Genomic DNA, 17,719 nt, shown 5'->3' with positions numbered 1-17,719 from the left:
TTGAGTTTCTTATTTAATTTGTATTAGTCAAAGTATAAAATGATGTACATAAGGCCTTATAGTTGCAAAATTAATGATTCTTATGCAATTCCTACCCTGAAGCTTTGATAGTACAAAAATATATAATTTACTATTTAATAAAGGATCGCTTTCTGCTGTCATTCAAGAAAACCTATTGTTTATAACTGAAATACTAAACTATAAGTTTGTCTTTATAACCTTGTATTCATAAAAAATCCAAGTGTGCCTGAAATCCATTTACCTGATTTCAGTGTTCTGGATCTCCTAAATTCTTGTCATAGTTCACTCAAGACAGGATACGTGCATTAGAAGGGTTTCTTAAAAGCTCTGCTTAGAAAATTACAATAATTATATTGATGTTGCGTCAGTGGGTTTTTGTAACCAATGCTGTTTCAGGAAAGTAAAAGTTCTAGGTTTGTTTTAGGGTTCGTCTCGTAAAGTTGTCTTGACCGTAGATTTGTTTGTGATATGTGCAAAAAAAAAAGATCTGGAATCAGGCTGTATAAGATCAAATTCTAGGTCTCATGCCAAAGTCCACAGGTTCTAATGTGTCTGGTCTAGAACTCTGTGCTTTTCAACTGGGTCCTCTGCTTGTCATCGGACCCTGGTCCGTGTGGATACCTGGAGAGAGAACCAACGTCATTTATTCAGTCTCCACATGCCTAATACCTGCTGCATGTTAATCAGGGACTGATTACAGAAAACATTTAAAACCCAGTAGCGATGAAATGGGAAATTCGTAATGGACACTCAGGTGCTCGCTCTGTTTCAGTCCAAAACATGTAGTTTGATGCCTGATTAACAGAGTTCTGACACTACCTCCATCAGACAAGGCAGTGTCTGTCTCAGGTAAAGGACGTGGTCATAGAGGTTGGCGAGGTACAACCAAGTCTTGGACCAAGCTACCTGGCAACAGTAGCATGACTCACCACCATCAGGTGGCCGTTCCTGTCCTTGTACACCATGGACTCAGAGCCACTGCTGAAGTCCACAACGCCCTCCTTACCTGCCTGGATCTGAAACGTGATGCTGTTAAACAACAACATGTAATATTAATCATCATCCAGGACAACCACACTAAATACAGTCGCTTAATGTTAACGTTGTTTCGGTAAAATGAATGAAATGACATTTTAAAGTGAACCCCCTGATTTCTTACTCTTGAAGAACCACATTTGCTACGGACTAAAATGTCAACTACTGGAAATTGATAGCTAGCTCATCTGGTCACTTGATACATCAGACTAGAACTCCCAGAATCCATGCTGTTCTCAGCCACATCCCTCACCTGCCCTGGACCACTTTGATGGCGTTCTGCTTGTTGGCGACCACGCTGAGTTTGGTCAGCAGTTCAAACAGGTGATCACATTGCATTATCAGGTCGCCCTGACGGAGAGGTCAGGACACATTGAGTTGCACAAGGGGGGCGTGTGACGACACATTCCCACAGACTACGCTATGTGGACCAGGCCGGCCACGCTACATCTACATTTACACTGTGAACGTACCTGGGTTAGAGTCATTTGAATAATAGTCACGCTACCCTGATGAGGAGACGATGACATCCTACCTTTTGCTTAACGTCTTCATTTGCAACGTGGAAGATGATTATACCGTCGCTCAAAGGACTGACGGACACACCTGCAATCAAGCAAGCCGCACTCACGTGGGTCAGCTCACTTTGAAACCACTAGATTCTATAAGCAGTATTTAATAACAGTAGTATCAGTGGGGCATTTTCTGACTACATTTGACTTAAATGGAAGTTCGAATTCACAAGATTGAATATATTTGGCCAGAGTGAACAAACACGCTCAAACTCCTCCATTCCATACATAGCATGCTGGAGGCTCACTTTTCAGGGTAGTGTAAATCACTCTCTGCTTGATCTTGGCATCATCCACCATGTAGGCAGCGGTTTGCGTGAGGACAAGCTGACGAGGTCGGGGTTTGAATCCATTCCTGTCATATTTGACTATTGGAACACTGTACTGCAGGAAGAAAGAGAACACATGGTGAAGTAGCTAATTAGAGAGAGGGGAGTGATAGAAAGAGTGAGAATATACAGTTGATACTGTTTCAATTTGTGACGGCCATTCAAGGCTTCATAACCGTTCTTCTAGCAGCAGGATATTATGCTAGCAGTGTTAACTCAGATTTTCTTTTTCAAAATAAAAGCCATCATTGAAATATATAAGGTAATATTGTTAACAATCTAGTCTGTAGATTTTATGTTTAATGTCCGTTCCAATGTTATGCTTGTCTGTTCTTTTTCACAGACTAGATTGTTAACTATATTTCCTTATACATTTCAATGATGGCTTTTATTGTGATAAAGAAAATCTGAGTGCTGCCAGCATAATATCCTGCTGCTAAAATATCACTAATGAAGCCTCGAATGGCCATCACTAGTTTCAATAGGTTGTAAAAGGTTGTTTTTAAGGTTGAGAAAACATTTGGATTACCTTGATCCGTTCATGGCGAATCATCTGCAGGACCTTTATATTTATGTCCTCTTCACCTGGAAATATAAAAGAGTGAAAAAGCATTGAACCCAAAAAGACATGAAACAAACAGACACTATCAACCATCACTTGTACTTACTAATCCTGGTTTCCACAAAGGGCTGGGGGATGCTCTGGGGATAGTTGTCCTTCTTGCCCTTGAATATTGCACTGGTGATCTGCTTGAGTTGAAGCTGAGGGAGGGTTGCATGATAAATGAATACGGAATGACATGTACCACTCTGATTTAAAGGACCTCTGCGGTGACAAATAACTGCATAGGCATGGTAGGACCTAAAAGACAGGTCCCGAAAGGTAGGCGGTGATACCTGTGCTTTCTGCTGAGCAGTGATCCCTCTGACATACTTCCTAACCAGGAGACGCATGTGGATCTGACGCAGGATCGCAGATGTCTGTTGGAGTAAAACACGATGTCACCGAGACCTCCCTTCAAAACATCCAAAATAACTGCAGTCAGTGTCATGCTGTTGAAGGACAGTGTTAATGCAAACCTCTGTCAGTACTGGTGGAGGGCTCAGCCACGTGGTTTTATCGAGAACAGTCTTAGGAAGATTGTTTTTCAGCCTGTTTAGGTAGCTCTGTCGGACGAAAACCAGGTATTCAGAATTATCAGTGGTCTTTGCCTCCCCTCTGGTCATGTATCCTTTAATAAACCTGGGAGGAGAAAAATTGGTCTTCCGTTAAAAGAACTACTGCTCTCTGTCCTCTGACAATATTCATTCTACAAAAGCGCCTAAAGTAAAATATTTTCCTGAGGTGATCTGGTCCTCCCTCTTACTTCTTGATGACCTTGACGGCCCACTGTCTCCTCTCCTTCTCCTTCCTGGCCTGTACTCCTCTCCAGCATGTCTCAATCTTGGTGGCTAACGAACACGTTACACACCAGGTATTCAAAGGAGAGGAAGAAAAAGGCGAATGTATTGAATGTCTGTAGATATACAGTACAAATGACTACAATCTTGTTTTGCGTGGCCAAATTAATATAGCTTGCCAACAATATCTTTCCCCTCCAAAAAATCACAGCATTCATCCTAAGTCATGTTTATACACACCTCATTATACTGTAAATGCAGTAATACATACAGTATAAGACATTTAGCAGACACTGTAAATCAAGTACACTAACATTGTTTATGTTTAGGTGGTCCTGGGAGTCAAACCCAATATCATGGAGTTGAAAATGCCTTATTCTACCCTGTGAACGACACAGGGCCACCCAGTCACTTACCGGCTTCTTTTTGTTTTCTGAATTCTCCTTTTTGTCTGTATCCCTTATACTGGGCCTGAATCCTCGATGCTGTAAAATCAATTGATAACATTGATATATATCCAGAAATGAATAAAAACTGTACCTCTCTCCGCTGGCCGGTCCTTACCTAGATCGTTTTTGCAGATCTCAAAGGCATCCTCTGTTGCAAAAAGCGTCCTTGGGTGGCGGATGAATATCTTGGTTCTACAGTGAAATGGAAAGGTGACTCTGGTTTAAACCGATTGAATGTCCGTTGCCCAAGCGTGTGAACTGCACTGACCTGCCCATTTTGTACTCGTCCGGCTGATATCCCAGATGGCGCACCAGAACCTCCACTCCATCTGCAGGCAGTCCTTTCCAGTGGGGCCAGGTGGCCGGGCATAGGGGCTTGTACCTGGAGGTGGACCACACATCACCTTACTGTCCTACACGTACAGCGTCGAAAGGCGCTACATTGTGTTGCCCGTTTGTTTCATGTTACAACGCAAGAAAACCATCCCTAAAAAAGACTTTGAATGAATGTCAGGAGCTCAGTTAAAGGCAAAATCTTCCCCCGGACAACAAGTTCCATTCAAATGAGTACCTCTGGAGAAACACCTCATAGCGGCGCCGATACGCGAAACCTGCCCGTCTCACCCTCAGGTGCTCCGTCAGCCCCAGGTACTTAACCTGGTGCAGAACCAGCGAGTCGTCAAAACGTCCTGGAGTGTGTGTGCACATAAAGCAAGCCGGGAGAAGGACACGCAGGTTATTAAAGATGGCGGTCGACGGTCGACGGGCTGAGAAGCGCAAGGCGCCACCAGCTGGTGCCACGGCAGTGTTTGGAGGGCCTCTCACCTGGCTGTTTCGACTCGTTAGACTTGAGGCAGCGCACATACCAGGGCTCCTTGGACATCAGGATGTCTGTCAGTCCCACCAGACTGCTCTTAAACTGGCTGGCAACCTACAGAGAAACAGGCCTGGGATCAGTTCAGCTGTCCAATTCACATGGCTGCCGGACCGTAATAGCCTGCTAGTGACAGAGGTAAATGTCATGTGACAAAGGGTAAATGTCATGTGACAAAGGGTAAATGTCATGTGACAGAGGTAAATGACATGTGGCAGAGGTAAATGACATGTGGCAGAGGTAAATGACATGTGGCAGGGCTAAATGACATGTGACAGGGGTAAATTACATGTGACAGAGGTAAATGACATGTGGCAGAGGTAAATGACATGTGGCAGAGGTAAATGACATGTGGCAGAGGTAAATGACATGTGGCAGAGGTAAATGACATGTGGCAGGGCTAAATGACATGTGACAGGGGTAAATTACATGTGACAGAGGTAAATGACATGTGGCAGAGGTAAATGACATGTGGCAGAGGTAAATGACATGTGGCAGAGGTAAATGACATGTGACAGAGGTAAATGACATGTGACAGAGGTAAATGACATGTGTCAGAGGTAAATGACATGTGACAGAGGTAAATGACATGTGACAGAGGTAAATGACATGTGACAGAGGTAAATGACATGTGGCAGAGGTAAATGACATGTGACAGAGGTAAATGACATGTGTCAGAGGTAAATGACATGTGACAGAGGTAAATGACACGTGACAGAGGTAAATGACACGTGGCAGAGGTAAATGACACGTGGCAGAGGTAAATGACACGTGACAGAGGTAAATGACACGTGACAGAGGTAAATGACATGTGACAGAGGTAAATGACATGTGGCAGAGGTAAATGACATGTGGCAGAGGTAAATGACATGTGGCAGAGTTAATGACAAGTAACAGAGGTAAATTACATCCAAGTTCTATAAACTGTAAACACATCAATTGCTTCTCTCAGTGTTCAGTCACTCTGAAAACTGCATGTCCATACACAGCGACACAATGCCTCATACCTGAAGCAGTCTACAACGAAAACAAACAGTGTCAGACGATAAAGAAGGTGGGGGGGGAAACTAGATGGGCTCTCACTGTCTCTGGTCGCCGCCTGTTATCCGACTCCATAGAGGCAAAGCACTCTCTGACTATGGCATTCTTAGACTCCCGCATTACCTGTGGGGGGGGAGAGAGGGGGTTAAACACACACCCACACGTCACCCATCAAAGTGGAGACTTAATCCTCATTGGCTAGATTCACGGTGTTCCCCTCCTCCTGTTTTATTCACAAAAAAAGCCTGCAGGATTGTAAATAATTAAGAAACCGGTTGAAAGAGTCCCTCCTCCTCCCTGCCGCCTTGCTTCCTTCCCCTAGAACTCACATCTTTGATGTTTCGGTATAACAGGTCATTGTTTTTGTCCAGGAACCCTGGGTAGACAGAAACAGGAAGAGAGCTGTGAACAGGGGTGGATGGCCGACAGCCAGGTGACACGCCACCGGACACTGGGAGTGCTCCTACCCACAACGCAGTAGGTGACCTCCCCAGCGTAATGCAGAAGGCGGAAGTCGCCCCTTTCCAGTGTCTTTCGTGTCGTCTTGTCGGCAAGCTTGTGCCTGCAGTAAATGGGATGGAGAGAGGGAGAGCAAGATGACGAGTGAGAGGCAATTAAAGACGGAGCCTTGGCCTTCTTATTGTGTCAACTCAGAGGGCGGGTCGACGACAAAAGGCCTGTCAGCAGAATGTTAAGTGGACTGAAGTGAAGGGGGTTTGAGGTTCCCCTGTTATCTGACCTTGAGAAGGCTTGTGTGTGGTTAACATGCACCTACGCAGCGCTGGGGGGGCTGAGGGGGCCTGTGGCCAAAGGAGGGGGCCAAGTGGCACTCACGTGACGAAATGAGGGTGACTCCCCATTTTCTCCTCAAGTCTCTCCAGAAATGTGAGGTCAGTGGCCTCTCCTGGCCTCAGACACTCTTCATCCTGAAAATGTGACAAGGTCATAAAAGGTTGTCATGTCATGTGGTTCAGAGCTATGGGACGTGTTATGTTATTACTGTATGGGTGAGCCCTGATACACTACTGCTGACCAGAGACCTGATATACTACTGCTGACCAGAGCCCTGATACACTACTGCTGACCAGAGCCCTGATACACTACTGCTGACCAGAGACCTGATACACTACTGCTGACCAGAGACCTGATATACTACTGCTGACCAGAGCCCTGATACACTACTGCTGACCAGAGACCTGATACACTACTGCTGACCAGAGACCTGATACACTACTGCTGACCAGAGCCCTGATACACCACTACTGACCAGAGCCCTGATACACTACTGCTGACCAGAGCCCTGATTACAGCACTACTGACCAGAGCCCTGATACACCACTACTGACCAGAGCCCTGATACACCACTACTGACCAGACCCCTGATACACCACTACTGACCAGAGCCCTGATTACAGCACTACTGACCAGAGCCCTGATACACTACTGCTGACCAGAGCCCTGATACACTACTACTGACCAGAGCCCTGATACACCACTACTGACCAGACCCCTGATACACCACTACTGACCAGAGCCCTGATTACAGCACTACTGACCAGAGCCCTGATTACAGCACTACTGACCAGAGCCCTGATACATTACTGCTGACCAGAGCCCTGATACACCACTACTGACCAGAGCCCTGATACACCACTACTGACCAGAGCCCTGATACACTACTGCTGACCAGAGACCTGATACACCACTACTGAACAGAGCCCTGATACACCACTACTGACCAGAGCCCTGATACACCACTACTGACCAGAACCCTGATACACCACTACTGACCAGAGCCCTGTTACAGCACTACTGACCAGAGCCCTGATACACCACTACTGACCAGACCCCTGATACACCACTACTGACCAGAGCCCTGATACACCACTACTGACCAGAGCCCTGATTACAGCACTACTGACCAGAGCCCTGATACACCACTACTGACCAGAGCCCTGATACACCACTACTGACCAGACCCCTGATACACCACTACTGACCAGAGCCCTGTTACACCACTACTGACCAGAGCCCTGATACACCACTACTGACCAGACCCCTGATACACCACTACTGACCAGAGCCCTGATACACCACTACTGACCAGAGCCCTGTTACACCACTACTGACCATAGCCCTGATACACCACTACTGACCAGACCCCTGATACACCACTACTGACCAGAGCCCTGATACACTACTGCTGACCAGAGCTCTGTTACACCACTACTGACCAGAGCCCTGATACACCACTACTGACCAGAGCCCTGATACACCACTACTGACCAGACCCCTGATACACCACTACTGACCAGAGCCCTGATACACTACTGCTGACCAGAGCTCTGTTACACCACTACTGACCAGAGCCCTGATACACCACTACTGACCAGAGCCCTGATACACCACTACTGACCAGAGCCCTGATACACCACTACTGACCAGAGCCCTGATACAGCACTACTGACCAGAGCCCTGATACACCACTACTGACCAGAGCCCTGATACACTACTACTGACCAGAGCCCTGATACACCACTACTGACCAGAGCCATGATACACCACTACTGACCAGAGCTCTATGGTCTCTAGATAATACTCCATATAGGAATGAGGTACCCTTTGTTTTCCTCACCAGTAGTGAAATGATGCCTCTGTGTTTCTCCTCCACTAGGTCACAGATAATCTTGTTGTTGAAGAACTGGACAGGCTCCCACTGAAGATGACAGGAAGTGAGTAATGGGAAGGTCTGTGTGAGTGAGGGGTTCTCAGCAGGAACACACACTTACCTGACGACTCTGAACTCTTCAGCTTCATCATCGCTCACTAGATATCTGTCTGTCTGCGCTTTGTCTTTAGCAGCAATTAAGATTTCAACTTTTTTTCAGATAGAAACCATCAGTTTTCTGGGATCAGTCAGGTCAGCCATTTTTCTACCTGAGCGCCTGTTCTCCTTGTGGAGAAGTGTGGCTGTGGGCATGGCGAAGTGTGGCTGGAGCAAGGAGTTTGGGTAGTCAGGTAAGCAGAATGCAACAACATCAATAACACCAAATTGATACCATGACCAAGTTACACATGTGACCAAATAGAAGACAACAGAACCAGACAGAACATATCCAATAGAAAACAACAAAATATTAGGAAAGGTTCAGTGTACCCCAATGCCTTCTGCCTCGTATTCTTCCTGCTCCGACTTCAACGTCAGCTGGATAAAAAGCTGCTGCAGTTTCTCATTGCAGTAGTTAATGCAGAACTGCTCAAAACTACAATACACATTCAAAAGATGTCAATCAAGGTGCTCATTAAACTCTAGCCTAGTTATCTTCTACTGCAAAACTTACCGTAGTTCCACCACAACTTAGTTCCACCCACCTGTTTACATAGAAAACCTCAAAGCCGTATATGTCCAGAAGCCCAATAACTGTCTTCCTTGACAAGTCCTGTCAAAAAGATTCCAGGGAACAGTAGTGAGCCACACAGTCCCCCAGTGCTCCTGTTTCATCTTGACAGGTGTTGTTCACTTACTGTGTCTGCTAACCTTGTTCTCCATGGACTCATTGATTTTATTGACCAGCCATGTAAAGGCGCGTCCATAGATAGCTTTAGCCAAGGCATCTCTAGCATAAGTGGCATAGTCCACTGTGAATGGGCTGAGTACCTGGATGGTGAAAATATTAGACAACAAAACATAGGAACATGCTTGAAAGATTGAAAATCATTAATGAAAACAGTTTCTGGGCTTATCATTATAAGTTATATAAATTATTTATCTTCACATTAATGAACTGTTAAGCAGTCAGCCAGCCAATCAGCTAGTCATCCAGTCAGTCAGTGAGCCTATCATTACTCCTTCTCACCTCATCTGTGTTGGCTTCTATCTTCCTGTATGTCAGCCCCTCCTGCAGTACTTGAACACTGACACCCAACAACTACAGATGATCACACAGAAAACAAAGTCAACAACATGAAGGGAGACGGAAGACAACATGAAGGGAGACAGAGGACAACATGAAGGGAGACGGAGGACAACATGAAGGGAGACGGAGGACAACATGAAGGGAGACGGAGGACAACATGAAGGGAGACTAAGGACAACATGAAAGGAGACGAAGGACAACATGAAGGGAGAATAAGGACAACGTGATGGGAGACTAAGGACTAACAGAGCTTACAGTTGACACCCAGCGTAGCTCTGCGCTGTTGTTCAGCTTGGCGTTGCCTTTGTTGTCACTCTCAAACTGAACGTTCCCTAAGTGGAGGACGCTTGCTATGACCCCAAACAGGTCCTGAAGGGAATGGAGTTAGAGTTAAAGTGGAACCCACGTATCTGTAAGCAGTTGCCTGGAGAGACACATACACATACCCACACAAACTCACACACACTCACTCACTAAAAGTATAATGTAAAGCCTAGTGTAATAAGATACGACAGCAACTTACTTGTATATCACCATTGTCAAACTCGATTGAAGACAGGGCGTTTCTCACCGTCCTCCAGTCATTCTGGTCATTGACTGAGGTCATGTTGGCACACTGGCCCTGATGGAGAGAGTGAGTCAACATTGTACTGAGGTGCAGATGCAGGGCAGCCAGCCATTGGCTTAGCTCTAGCTAGCCAATCAGTGGACACAGTGGTTGCCCATACTTTCACCAGGTAGCTGTAGTGCTGGCTGTTGCTCTCAAGGCCCAGCTGACGCAACAGATCCTCCTCCCCTCCTTCCACCAGCTGGTAAAAGATGTGGAAGTTCCTTTCGCCTTGGTTCTGGTGGACCACTCGGGACTTCTCCAGCAGGTAGCTTAGAATGTGTCCTCCCACGGCCTCCCCCTGGAGAGCAGGCATGTCACCAACAATCAATCAGTCTAAATGAACTAAGGCCAGACCTGGACCCATATTCACAAAACTGATTCCTATAGCAGCTTTATATGGCCCCCAGTTGAATTGGTCAACTGAAAAGAAATCCTAGTGGAGCAAAAGTATAAAAAAAGAATAAACAATATGCAAGCCGACTGTTTACTATAATAGATTCAAATAGATTCAAACCATCCTTACCTGGATATCAAACTGGATATCCATGTACTTTCCAAAGCGGCTAGAGTTATCATTTTTCAGTGTTTTGGCGTTGCCGAAAGCCTGTTGGGAAACACAGAGGTGTGGATCTCTGAGTGATTTACCACTATGAGATCCAGCATGTGAGACAGCCTGTTCCCGGATTTGTTGGGACCTAATAGTTATGAGAACAGTGACCACGGCCCAGCATAATGGTTCAGCCTTGACCAGGTTATGTGACAACAGAGAGTGATGGGAACAACCGGATCAGACCTCGAGCACGGGGTTGGACAGCAGCATTCGGTCCCTGACACGGTCCATTGGGGAGACACTGGGGCAGCTCACAGCGTAGTACTGCAGGATCTTCTTGGAAGCCTCGGTCTTGCCGGCACCACTCTCACCAGAGATGAGGATGAAGTGGTTATTGGCCTCAGCCAACATGGTGTGATAGGCGTTGTCCGCCAGGGCATAACTACAGGAATGCAAAGGGTGTATAAAGGTGATGTGCGGGTTCACATTCTGCAGTTAATTATGTCTTCAACGATGCCAGGCCCAAAAAATCATTACAGTTTGAAAGAAAGGAAGTACATGCTGCATGGTACAGAACGTTACTCCGGGTATTCATGAACCCCAGACAGAGGTCAGACAGAAGAGTCAACACTTAATGATCAATGTAGAATTTGTGAGCTTACCCCATGAATTGTCACACTCTCTTTCCCCAAAAACACTACAACCTGCATATAGACCCGCACAAACACACACATTGGCCAGCTAAAAGACACACTCACATGTGTGGCGGAAGCTCAAAGAAGTTGACGCCCATGTAGATGTCCATCTGTTTTTTACTGTAGATATCCAGCTGTTTGTAGGGGTTGACTGACACTAGCAGGGTGCCTATGTATGTCTGCGTTCAGAGATTAGTTGTTTCTATTTCATTAAGGTGATAGCTTTTCAGAACATGCCAAATGTTTTCTAGTGTTGCCAGATTTGGGGGTGGACAAAATAACAGAAACACCACGTGGTAAAGGACTATTTTCTCTGAGGTGACACATATCACAGTCTCTAAAAATATGACAGGATATGCTGAACCTGGACATATTGCATCGGCAAGAGGACTTTGTCGCAAGTTGAAGCTGGCGATTAACCGGATTGTTGCTCAAAGTCTCAAAAGTACAATGGAAAATAGTAATATGGTCTGATGAATCATCTTTCACTATTTCATACATCCAGGCTTGTTTACATTATGATTGAACTTTTTAGTGTGAAGTAGATTTCCACCTTTGTGTAGGGAATGCAATATCACCACAGTTCCAGACTTGTAAGATCGCATTCGAAGAACGATTAGAGCTGTTCTGAAGGCAAACGAAAGGCCTATTACTTATTAGCCCAATGATTGGAACGTTGTTAGCTGTTTACGTTATTTTGTCCACCGCATGCACGTTTTTCGTTTAACTATAATAACAAAAAGGGTCTTTAAAAACTTCACTAGACACATTGTGCTATCTACCATGAAAAATGGTAGTTCTAAGTTGGCCACTTATGAACTCACATAGATAAGGTCCTCGTTGAAGCGTTTCTTCAGGTTGTCTAGGAAGGCATTCTCGCTGGTGTGGGTGTCCAGCAGGACAAAGTCTTGGATTCCCACACGGTCCCGGGCAGTCAGAGCCCCCTCCATGTCCAGCAAACCCCTCCCCCCGCGAGCCTTACGTCCCTACAGCCAAGAACACAGAAATAACATTTACAGGATCCTTACACAAGGACTTGAAGAAGAAGACTAGTGTTTTCATCATTTACAGACATTTATCTTAACAAAAGGGATGGATGCATGAGAGATCTCCAAGATACATAACCTTGGCTCCTAGGATCATGTAAGTATTAATGCAATGGAATAAATATGATTTATATGACATCATATTAACTGTATATCAACCTCACAGCCAACATTCAAGATAACATCTGACGTAAACAGGTTTTTGAGTCAAGTCACTTCAACTTGGAAGCAGGAGAAAACCACAAACCATGTAAGCTCTGAGGCGATGAGGGATCTGTTAGTCTCAGGGGCTTTGAAGAAAAGCCCTCGGATTGTCCTCAGATATAGTCAACAGACAGAAGCTAATGACAGATACTAAGCATATATGAAGGTGTTGGCCAGTAGCCAATGGGCCACCACAGGTCACACACCAACCAAACACACTCTCCTCATCCTGTGCAAATGGAACCCGGGAAACCCGAAAAACAGCAGCACATTTGAGTAAGCAGACTGGGAAAAATTCCATTAATCTGTTTTGCATTCTCAACATCAACACTTGGACCAAAGGTTTTTTCAGAGCTTTTGTTGGTTTCGTATTTTTTCTCCTTCTTTGGAAGGCAGAAATCCTTTGATTCTCAACTCTCTAAAAACATTTAAAAAAGATAATCCATTGGATCTAATTGACACAAAGGCCTTAGTTCCCCACCCCACCCCCAACACACTCCCCCTCCCATTCCATAGACCTTGTTACTTCTGAGAAAGGCCAAGTGTTTTTGTCCTGTAAATACCACGGAGCAGAGACAAAAAAGGTTTTTAAAATGCAGTCTACAATCCATTACATATATTCCCTCTGCATATCCATTCAGTAATTATTCATTAGAAAACATTTAACGTCATAGTCAATTTCACACTGGCCAGTCGCAACACAATGGAGGAGATTTGCCCTATTTTGAGGTGAGGAAGGGTGGAGGGGGGCAGTGGGGACTGGGGGGGGGGGGGGGGCGGTTGGACAGAGGAAGGATGAGGGCAGGGGAGGGAGGTGACGGGGGCAGTATTTGTCTGATCTGAGAACCCTCTGAAACGGGGGCCGCCTTGAGACAACGCGGCAGACTAAACAGTGCAGTAACGGTCTGAGTCCCGCTGCTTGCTGTGACACTCATTTAGTGTGCCCCGGGGGCGAACAATAGGGGCTTGTTCCAAGCAATCCTGTGCTGTAATTTGGACTTCATTACTCTCCTCACACGGGCCCCTTGGATGGATGAGGGGTGGGGGCTGGTTGGAGGAGAGGATTTCTTTCCACCTGTCAGGGCCCCCCCCCCTCCCAACCAGAACCCCCATCTCAACCTCTCTCCCTAACAACACCCCTCACCCCGTGTCCCCCTCAATAACCCTCACCAACGCAGTATCGCCCCACTCTAAGCCAATAAGACAGGTGAACAATATCATTGAAGGCACCCCATTTGAGATGTCAAATTCAATCTGGCAATGTGATGGTAGTAGTGTTGGTACTGTGGCGTTTTTGTGACATCCCTACTTTCATGGGAACAAACATCTCTCAACGCAGCGGCAGGCAGACTATGTGCACTCATGGACAGGGGGGACATGTGAGTCTACAGTACAGCGCCGTAACAGAGCCTATGTATGCTATAGTACAAAGTCGCTAACAGAAAAGTTTACAACTACCTGTTGCTGTTTAATTCACTGTTTTTGTATTATGTAGGAGACACTGAATCTCTGAGGTAATTGGAATGCAGCTGGGTGGACTGGAGACAGGCTCGTGTTTCTAATGAACAATGTTTTTCCATCTGGGCTATATTCAACAGAAGATAAACACGACTCAAACATTGTGTCAAGGGATACAAAGCCCATAAATAATAGGGGAAAAATGGATTACGTCAGCAAACTAATCAGCCATTCATTGTCAGATCAGATGACCAATTGTCTTTTAATTAAGAGATGCCCTTTCATCTCAGTCTAGAGTGTCAACCAATGCTGCCTGGATGGATGAAAGAGCCAAACTGACTGGCAAGACCCAATCTAGGTACCAGTTAGATTTTCTTTACTGAACTTAAGTGAGAAATGTCAAGTGAGCAGTGTTGGCTGTAATGCGTGCAAAGTAACACAGTAGTCAGATTACTTCTTAAACCGTAACGAGTAACATAATGTTTTATTTAATTTAAGTAATACCTTACTAGTTAATTTTTCTAATAAATTACACGGTACTCAATTTCCCTCAGCGCAACCAACGTAGCTTTACGTAGCGTTTATTTTCTCCAGTAGCAAGTGGCAACAAAAGGATGCAAAGATGGCAGCACCAGCACTTCCTGCTGAAGTCCGTGATACACCTACCTTTTCAAACAGCAATGTGCCGAAGGTTTTCTTTTTGGAGAATGTATGTTAATCAGTGTACAAGGCCACAGCGTTTTTTTGTTTGTTCTTCATTGCTCACTGCAATTGACCTATCTAGTATTGAAGTCTGTACATATAGGCTGTGGAATAAGCCTGTCCTGAAAATGTGGTGGCACTTGCACAACAAAATAATGTGTCGATTTAAGAGATTTTTAATTAAAGAACTAGATGCAAATATTGTTTCTCAGTGTGGTATATGAATACTTGAGATGATAGGATTGGTCACCCTTGCTGTATAATGATTAATGACTGATAATGTCGTATGCTGGTGTCTGACACTGACTGCACAATACCTGACTACGTAATTATTAAATGTGTGCTTCTGGGCATAAGTGACCAACACGTGAATATAGCAATCTTAAAGTCATTAAGTAACTTAATGCCTTACGTACTACAGCAAGTAACAAAGTAACAAAACTAGTTATTTTATGGGAAATGTAACTAGCTACTTTTAAAAGTAACGTTCCCCAACACTGCGTGTGAAAAATGTACATGCCTGTTGTCGGTAGCAGCATGTGTTAAAGAGTTTTCCTATGCATGCTCTAATGAACCAGGAAAACCTATCTGTCTCCTAAGGATGGAATGAGTCTGCATCCCTTCTTCTATTCTGACGCAGCGGCGTGGCGGACAATCTCTTCACCTGACCGGTACGATCCTGTTACACCCCATTAACACAAGGCGAGCCTCCACCCAGGGCACGCTACTGACAAAACACAGTAAAACAGTGAGCCCCAAAAGTGACTATATTGGTCAATTAATGTTTTTGCAGGAATAGAAGTACACACTTTCTACTGTTAAGGTTGGGTAACTCTCTTTTGGGGTCAAAAGAAGAAAATCATATATTAACAGCTGTCTGTCATATACAAAAAGATAAAAGACTGCCATACTTGCTCTGAAAAGACAAAATGGTAAGTTTCAGTAAATTGGAACCATACCTGCATTCTCAAAATCTGTATTGGTCAGTTAGTCAAACTCCAGTAGCCAACTTCCTTCCCTCTTGCTGGACCAGGGCTATGTCACTAGTGTGCAGCCTCTCCTATACTCCCACCCCCAGGTCGTCACTGTGGATCACTGACAGTGAAGTCCTCTGTAGCCACTATAGAAACATCAGAGATGATGTAGCACCGGGGTTATTGGTGTCTGCTGAGTGGAGGTGTCCTGCCTACCTGTGTGCTCCACTCTTCCACCACTGGATTGTCCTGGCCGGCTCGGGGCACTGCGGCCTTTGCTGCCTAATGTATCTTTAATGTGGTGGGGTGGTGGTAGAGGAACAGAGAGATCTTATTCAGTACTTACTTGAGTGTCTACCAGCTAGAAGGGTTGTAACACAAAGATTCAGAAACACAATCCAACCCTCCTCAAAGTCTCTGTCATCTAGTGTGTGTGTGTCATCGCAACAGCATCACCACTACCACTCTGAATTTCACTGCCATAGCATAAGTCCCGTAACTGATCTTTGATTATGCAGATGCATTTCAGGCTAATTATAAACTACTCATATAAACTACTTATAGTTCTACACTGCCACCTGTCTCACAGGGGTATGTCTGCTGCAGCAAAAACGGTGGTACTTAATGCACTTCTCACATGACCAAGTCAGGTCGTATCCGTTCAACAGTGTACCGCAACAGAAACCTTAAACTAATTTTAGGCAGCCTATTAAACCAGACCTGGATTGTCGTTAGTCCGGGGGAATACCTATAGGATTTCTGTAGCAAAGGGATGGGAAGAACTTTTTTTCAGTAACGTCTCAAAACACGTAAACCCAGTCAAATTCATTGCTTGGGATCGCTTAGCAGGTGCTCACCAGAATAATGCCTTCAGTGCAACAGCAGGGTTGCCATATCTGCGGTTTTCACCAAAATTGGGCTACTTTTCCAAGTGTCGCGGGTGAGAAATTATTGGTCGCAGGTAGCGGGTTTTGGAGCTACTTCTGAACTTAGAATTTTGATTGGAGATCTCAAATTGGAGATATCTTTAACTTTCATTCTGCCTAGTCAAAATGTAATTACATATATCTTGGTTTTTGTTAAGCAAATTACGTTGCGGATATCTGTAGTTGGAGTGCATGAGTCAGGGGCGGGAGTGATGGCTTGCTTGTATTTAAACACGTTATTACTCTTCCAAGCATTAGCCGCCATGTCAGTTCTAGTTTTTGACAGAATTTTTAAGGCTGCAGGGAGTGAATGACAGGCACTTTTAGCAAGTAATACAGAAAATGTACTTTCTTTAAAATGTCGATTATAAAAGAAATACAAAAAACTATAATCCCAGATGATAAGTTTGTTTTATTTATGACATTTTTAAACTATTCTATCCACAACTGAAACCAACATTCCTGCTAACACCGAAATGCGTTGCTGGGCCAATATGATCTCATGACTCGCATGAGAAACGTCATGCAAAACAATTCGAAATAGTCATAATGAAGTTTGAGATATCTGCAACTATTATTTTGACTAGTCAAAACTAAATTACAGATATCTTCGATTTCCATTTGGGATGTGTAACGTGTCGAGTGTCATTTTGAGCGAGGTCATTGCTGATATCTTTGAATAACAGATATCTTGAATCAATCTAGTCCTAATTACATTGTGACCAGTCAGAATTACGGTGTTGATATCTGTCATGTTAATTCCGGATAGTCAAGTATATAGCGAATAAATATTAAAACGTCTTGCCATATGCCTGAGGTTCAGGACAGAAAAAACTTCGCTGGCTACTACTTTATGTAGCTACGTAATAGGAAGCCTAAAATAAAACGGTTCTGGTTTATATTAGGATTTGTTCA

At 44.7% G+C, this 17,719-nt stretch overlaps 1 protein-coding gene across 1 annotated transcript; it reads right to left on the bottom strand.

The window, feature by feature from the left end:
* Window position 1: 1 nt before the first annotated feature.
* myo1ha (myosin IHa) lies at window positions 2-16,250 on the bottom strand. Its single transcript, XM_029124564.2, has 33 exons — window positions 16,225-16,250; window positions 15,864-16,024; window positions 12,319-12,480; window positions 11,558-11,673; window positions 11,043-11,241; window positions 10,773-10,853; window positions 10,368-10,547; window positions 10,163-10,261; window positions 9,895-10,008; window positions 9,580-9,651; window positions 9,261-9,380; window positions 9,095-9,162; window positions 8,880-8,985; window positions 8,358-8,438; window positions 6,557-6,648; window positions 6,190-6,284; window positions 6,052-6,098; window positions 5,765-5,845; window positions 4,633-4,738; window positions 4,379-4,496; window positions 4,076-4,189; window positions 3,923-3,999; window positions 3,775-3,843; window positions 3,325-3,409; window positions 3,038-3,200; window positions 2,855-2,938; window positions 2,626-2,719; window positions 2,487-2,542; window positions 1,877-2,012; window positions 1,592-1,662; window positions 1,310-1,407; window positions 951-1,050; window positions 2-642 (listed from the first exon to the last, which is right to left on the bottom strand). The coding sequence occupies exons 2-33, from the start codon at window positions 15,867-15,869 to the stop codon at window positions 616-618; spliced, it is 3,117 nt and encodes a 1,038-aa protein (XP_028980397.2). The 5' UTR covers window positions 15,870-16,024; window positions 16,225-16,250; the 3' UTR covers window positions 2-615.
* Between the last annotated feature and the right edge of the window lie 1,469 nt (window positions 16,251-17,719).

This window comes from Esox lucius, chromosome 13, assembly GCF_011004845.1.
Source record: "Esox lucius isolate fEsoLuc1 chromosome 13, fEsoLuc1.pri, whole genome shotgun sequence".
Classification (NCBI taxonomy): domain Eukaryota; kingdom Metazoa; phylum Chordata; class Actinopteri; order Esociformes; family Esocidae; genus Esox; species Esox lucius.
The sequence above is the reverse complement of the archived record's forward strand: the minus strand, read 5'-3'. Positions and strand labels throughout refer to the sequence as shown.

What these genes read in the sequence shown, in the direction of transcription:
- myo1ha (XM_029124564.2), bottom strand. An exon ending in GCCGTCAAGGTCATCAAGAA is followed by an intron (nt 3,201 to 3,324) that starts GTAAGAGGGAGG and finishes TTCTCCTCCCAG; the next exon opens with GTTTATTAAAGGATACATGA. An exon ending in GGAACGGCCACCTGATGGTG is followed by an intron (nt 643 to 950) that starts GTGAGTCATGCT and finishes TTCTCTCTCCAG; the next exon opens with GTATCCACACGGACCAGGGT.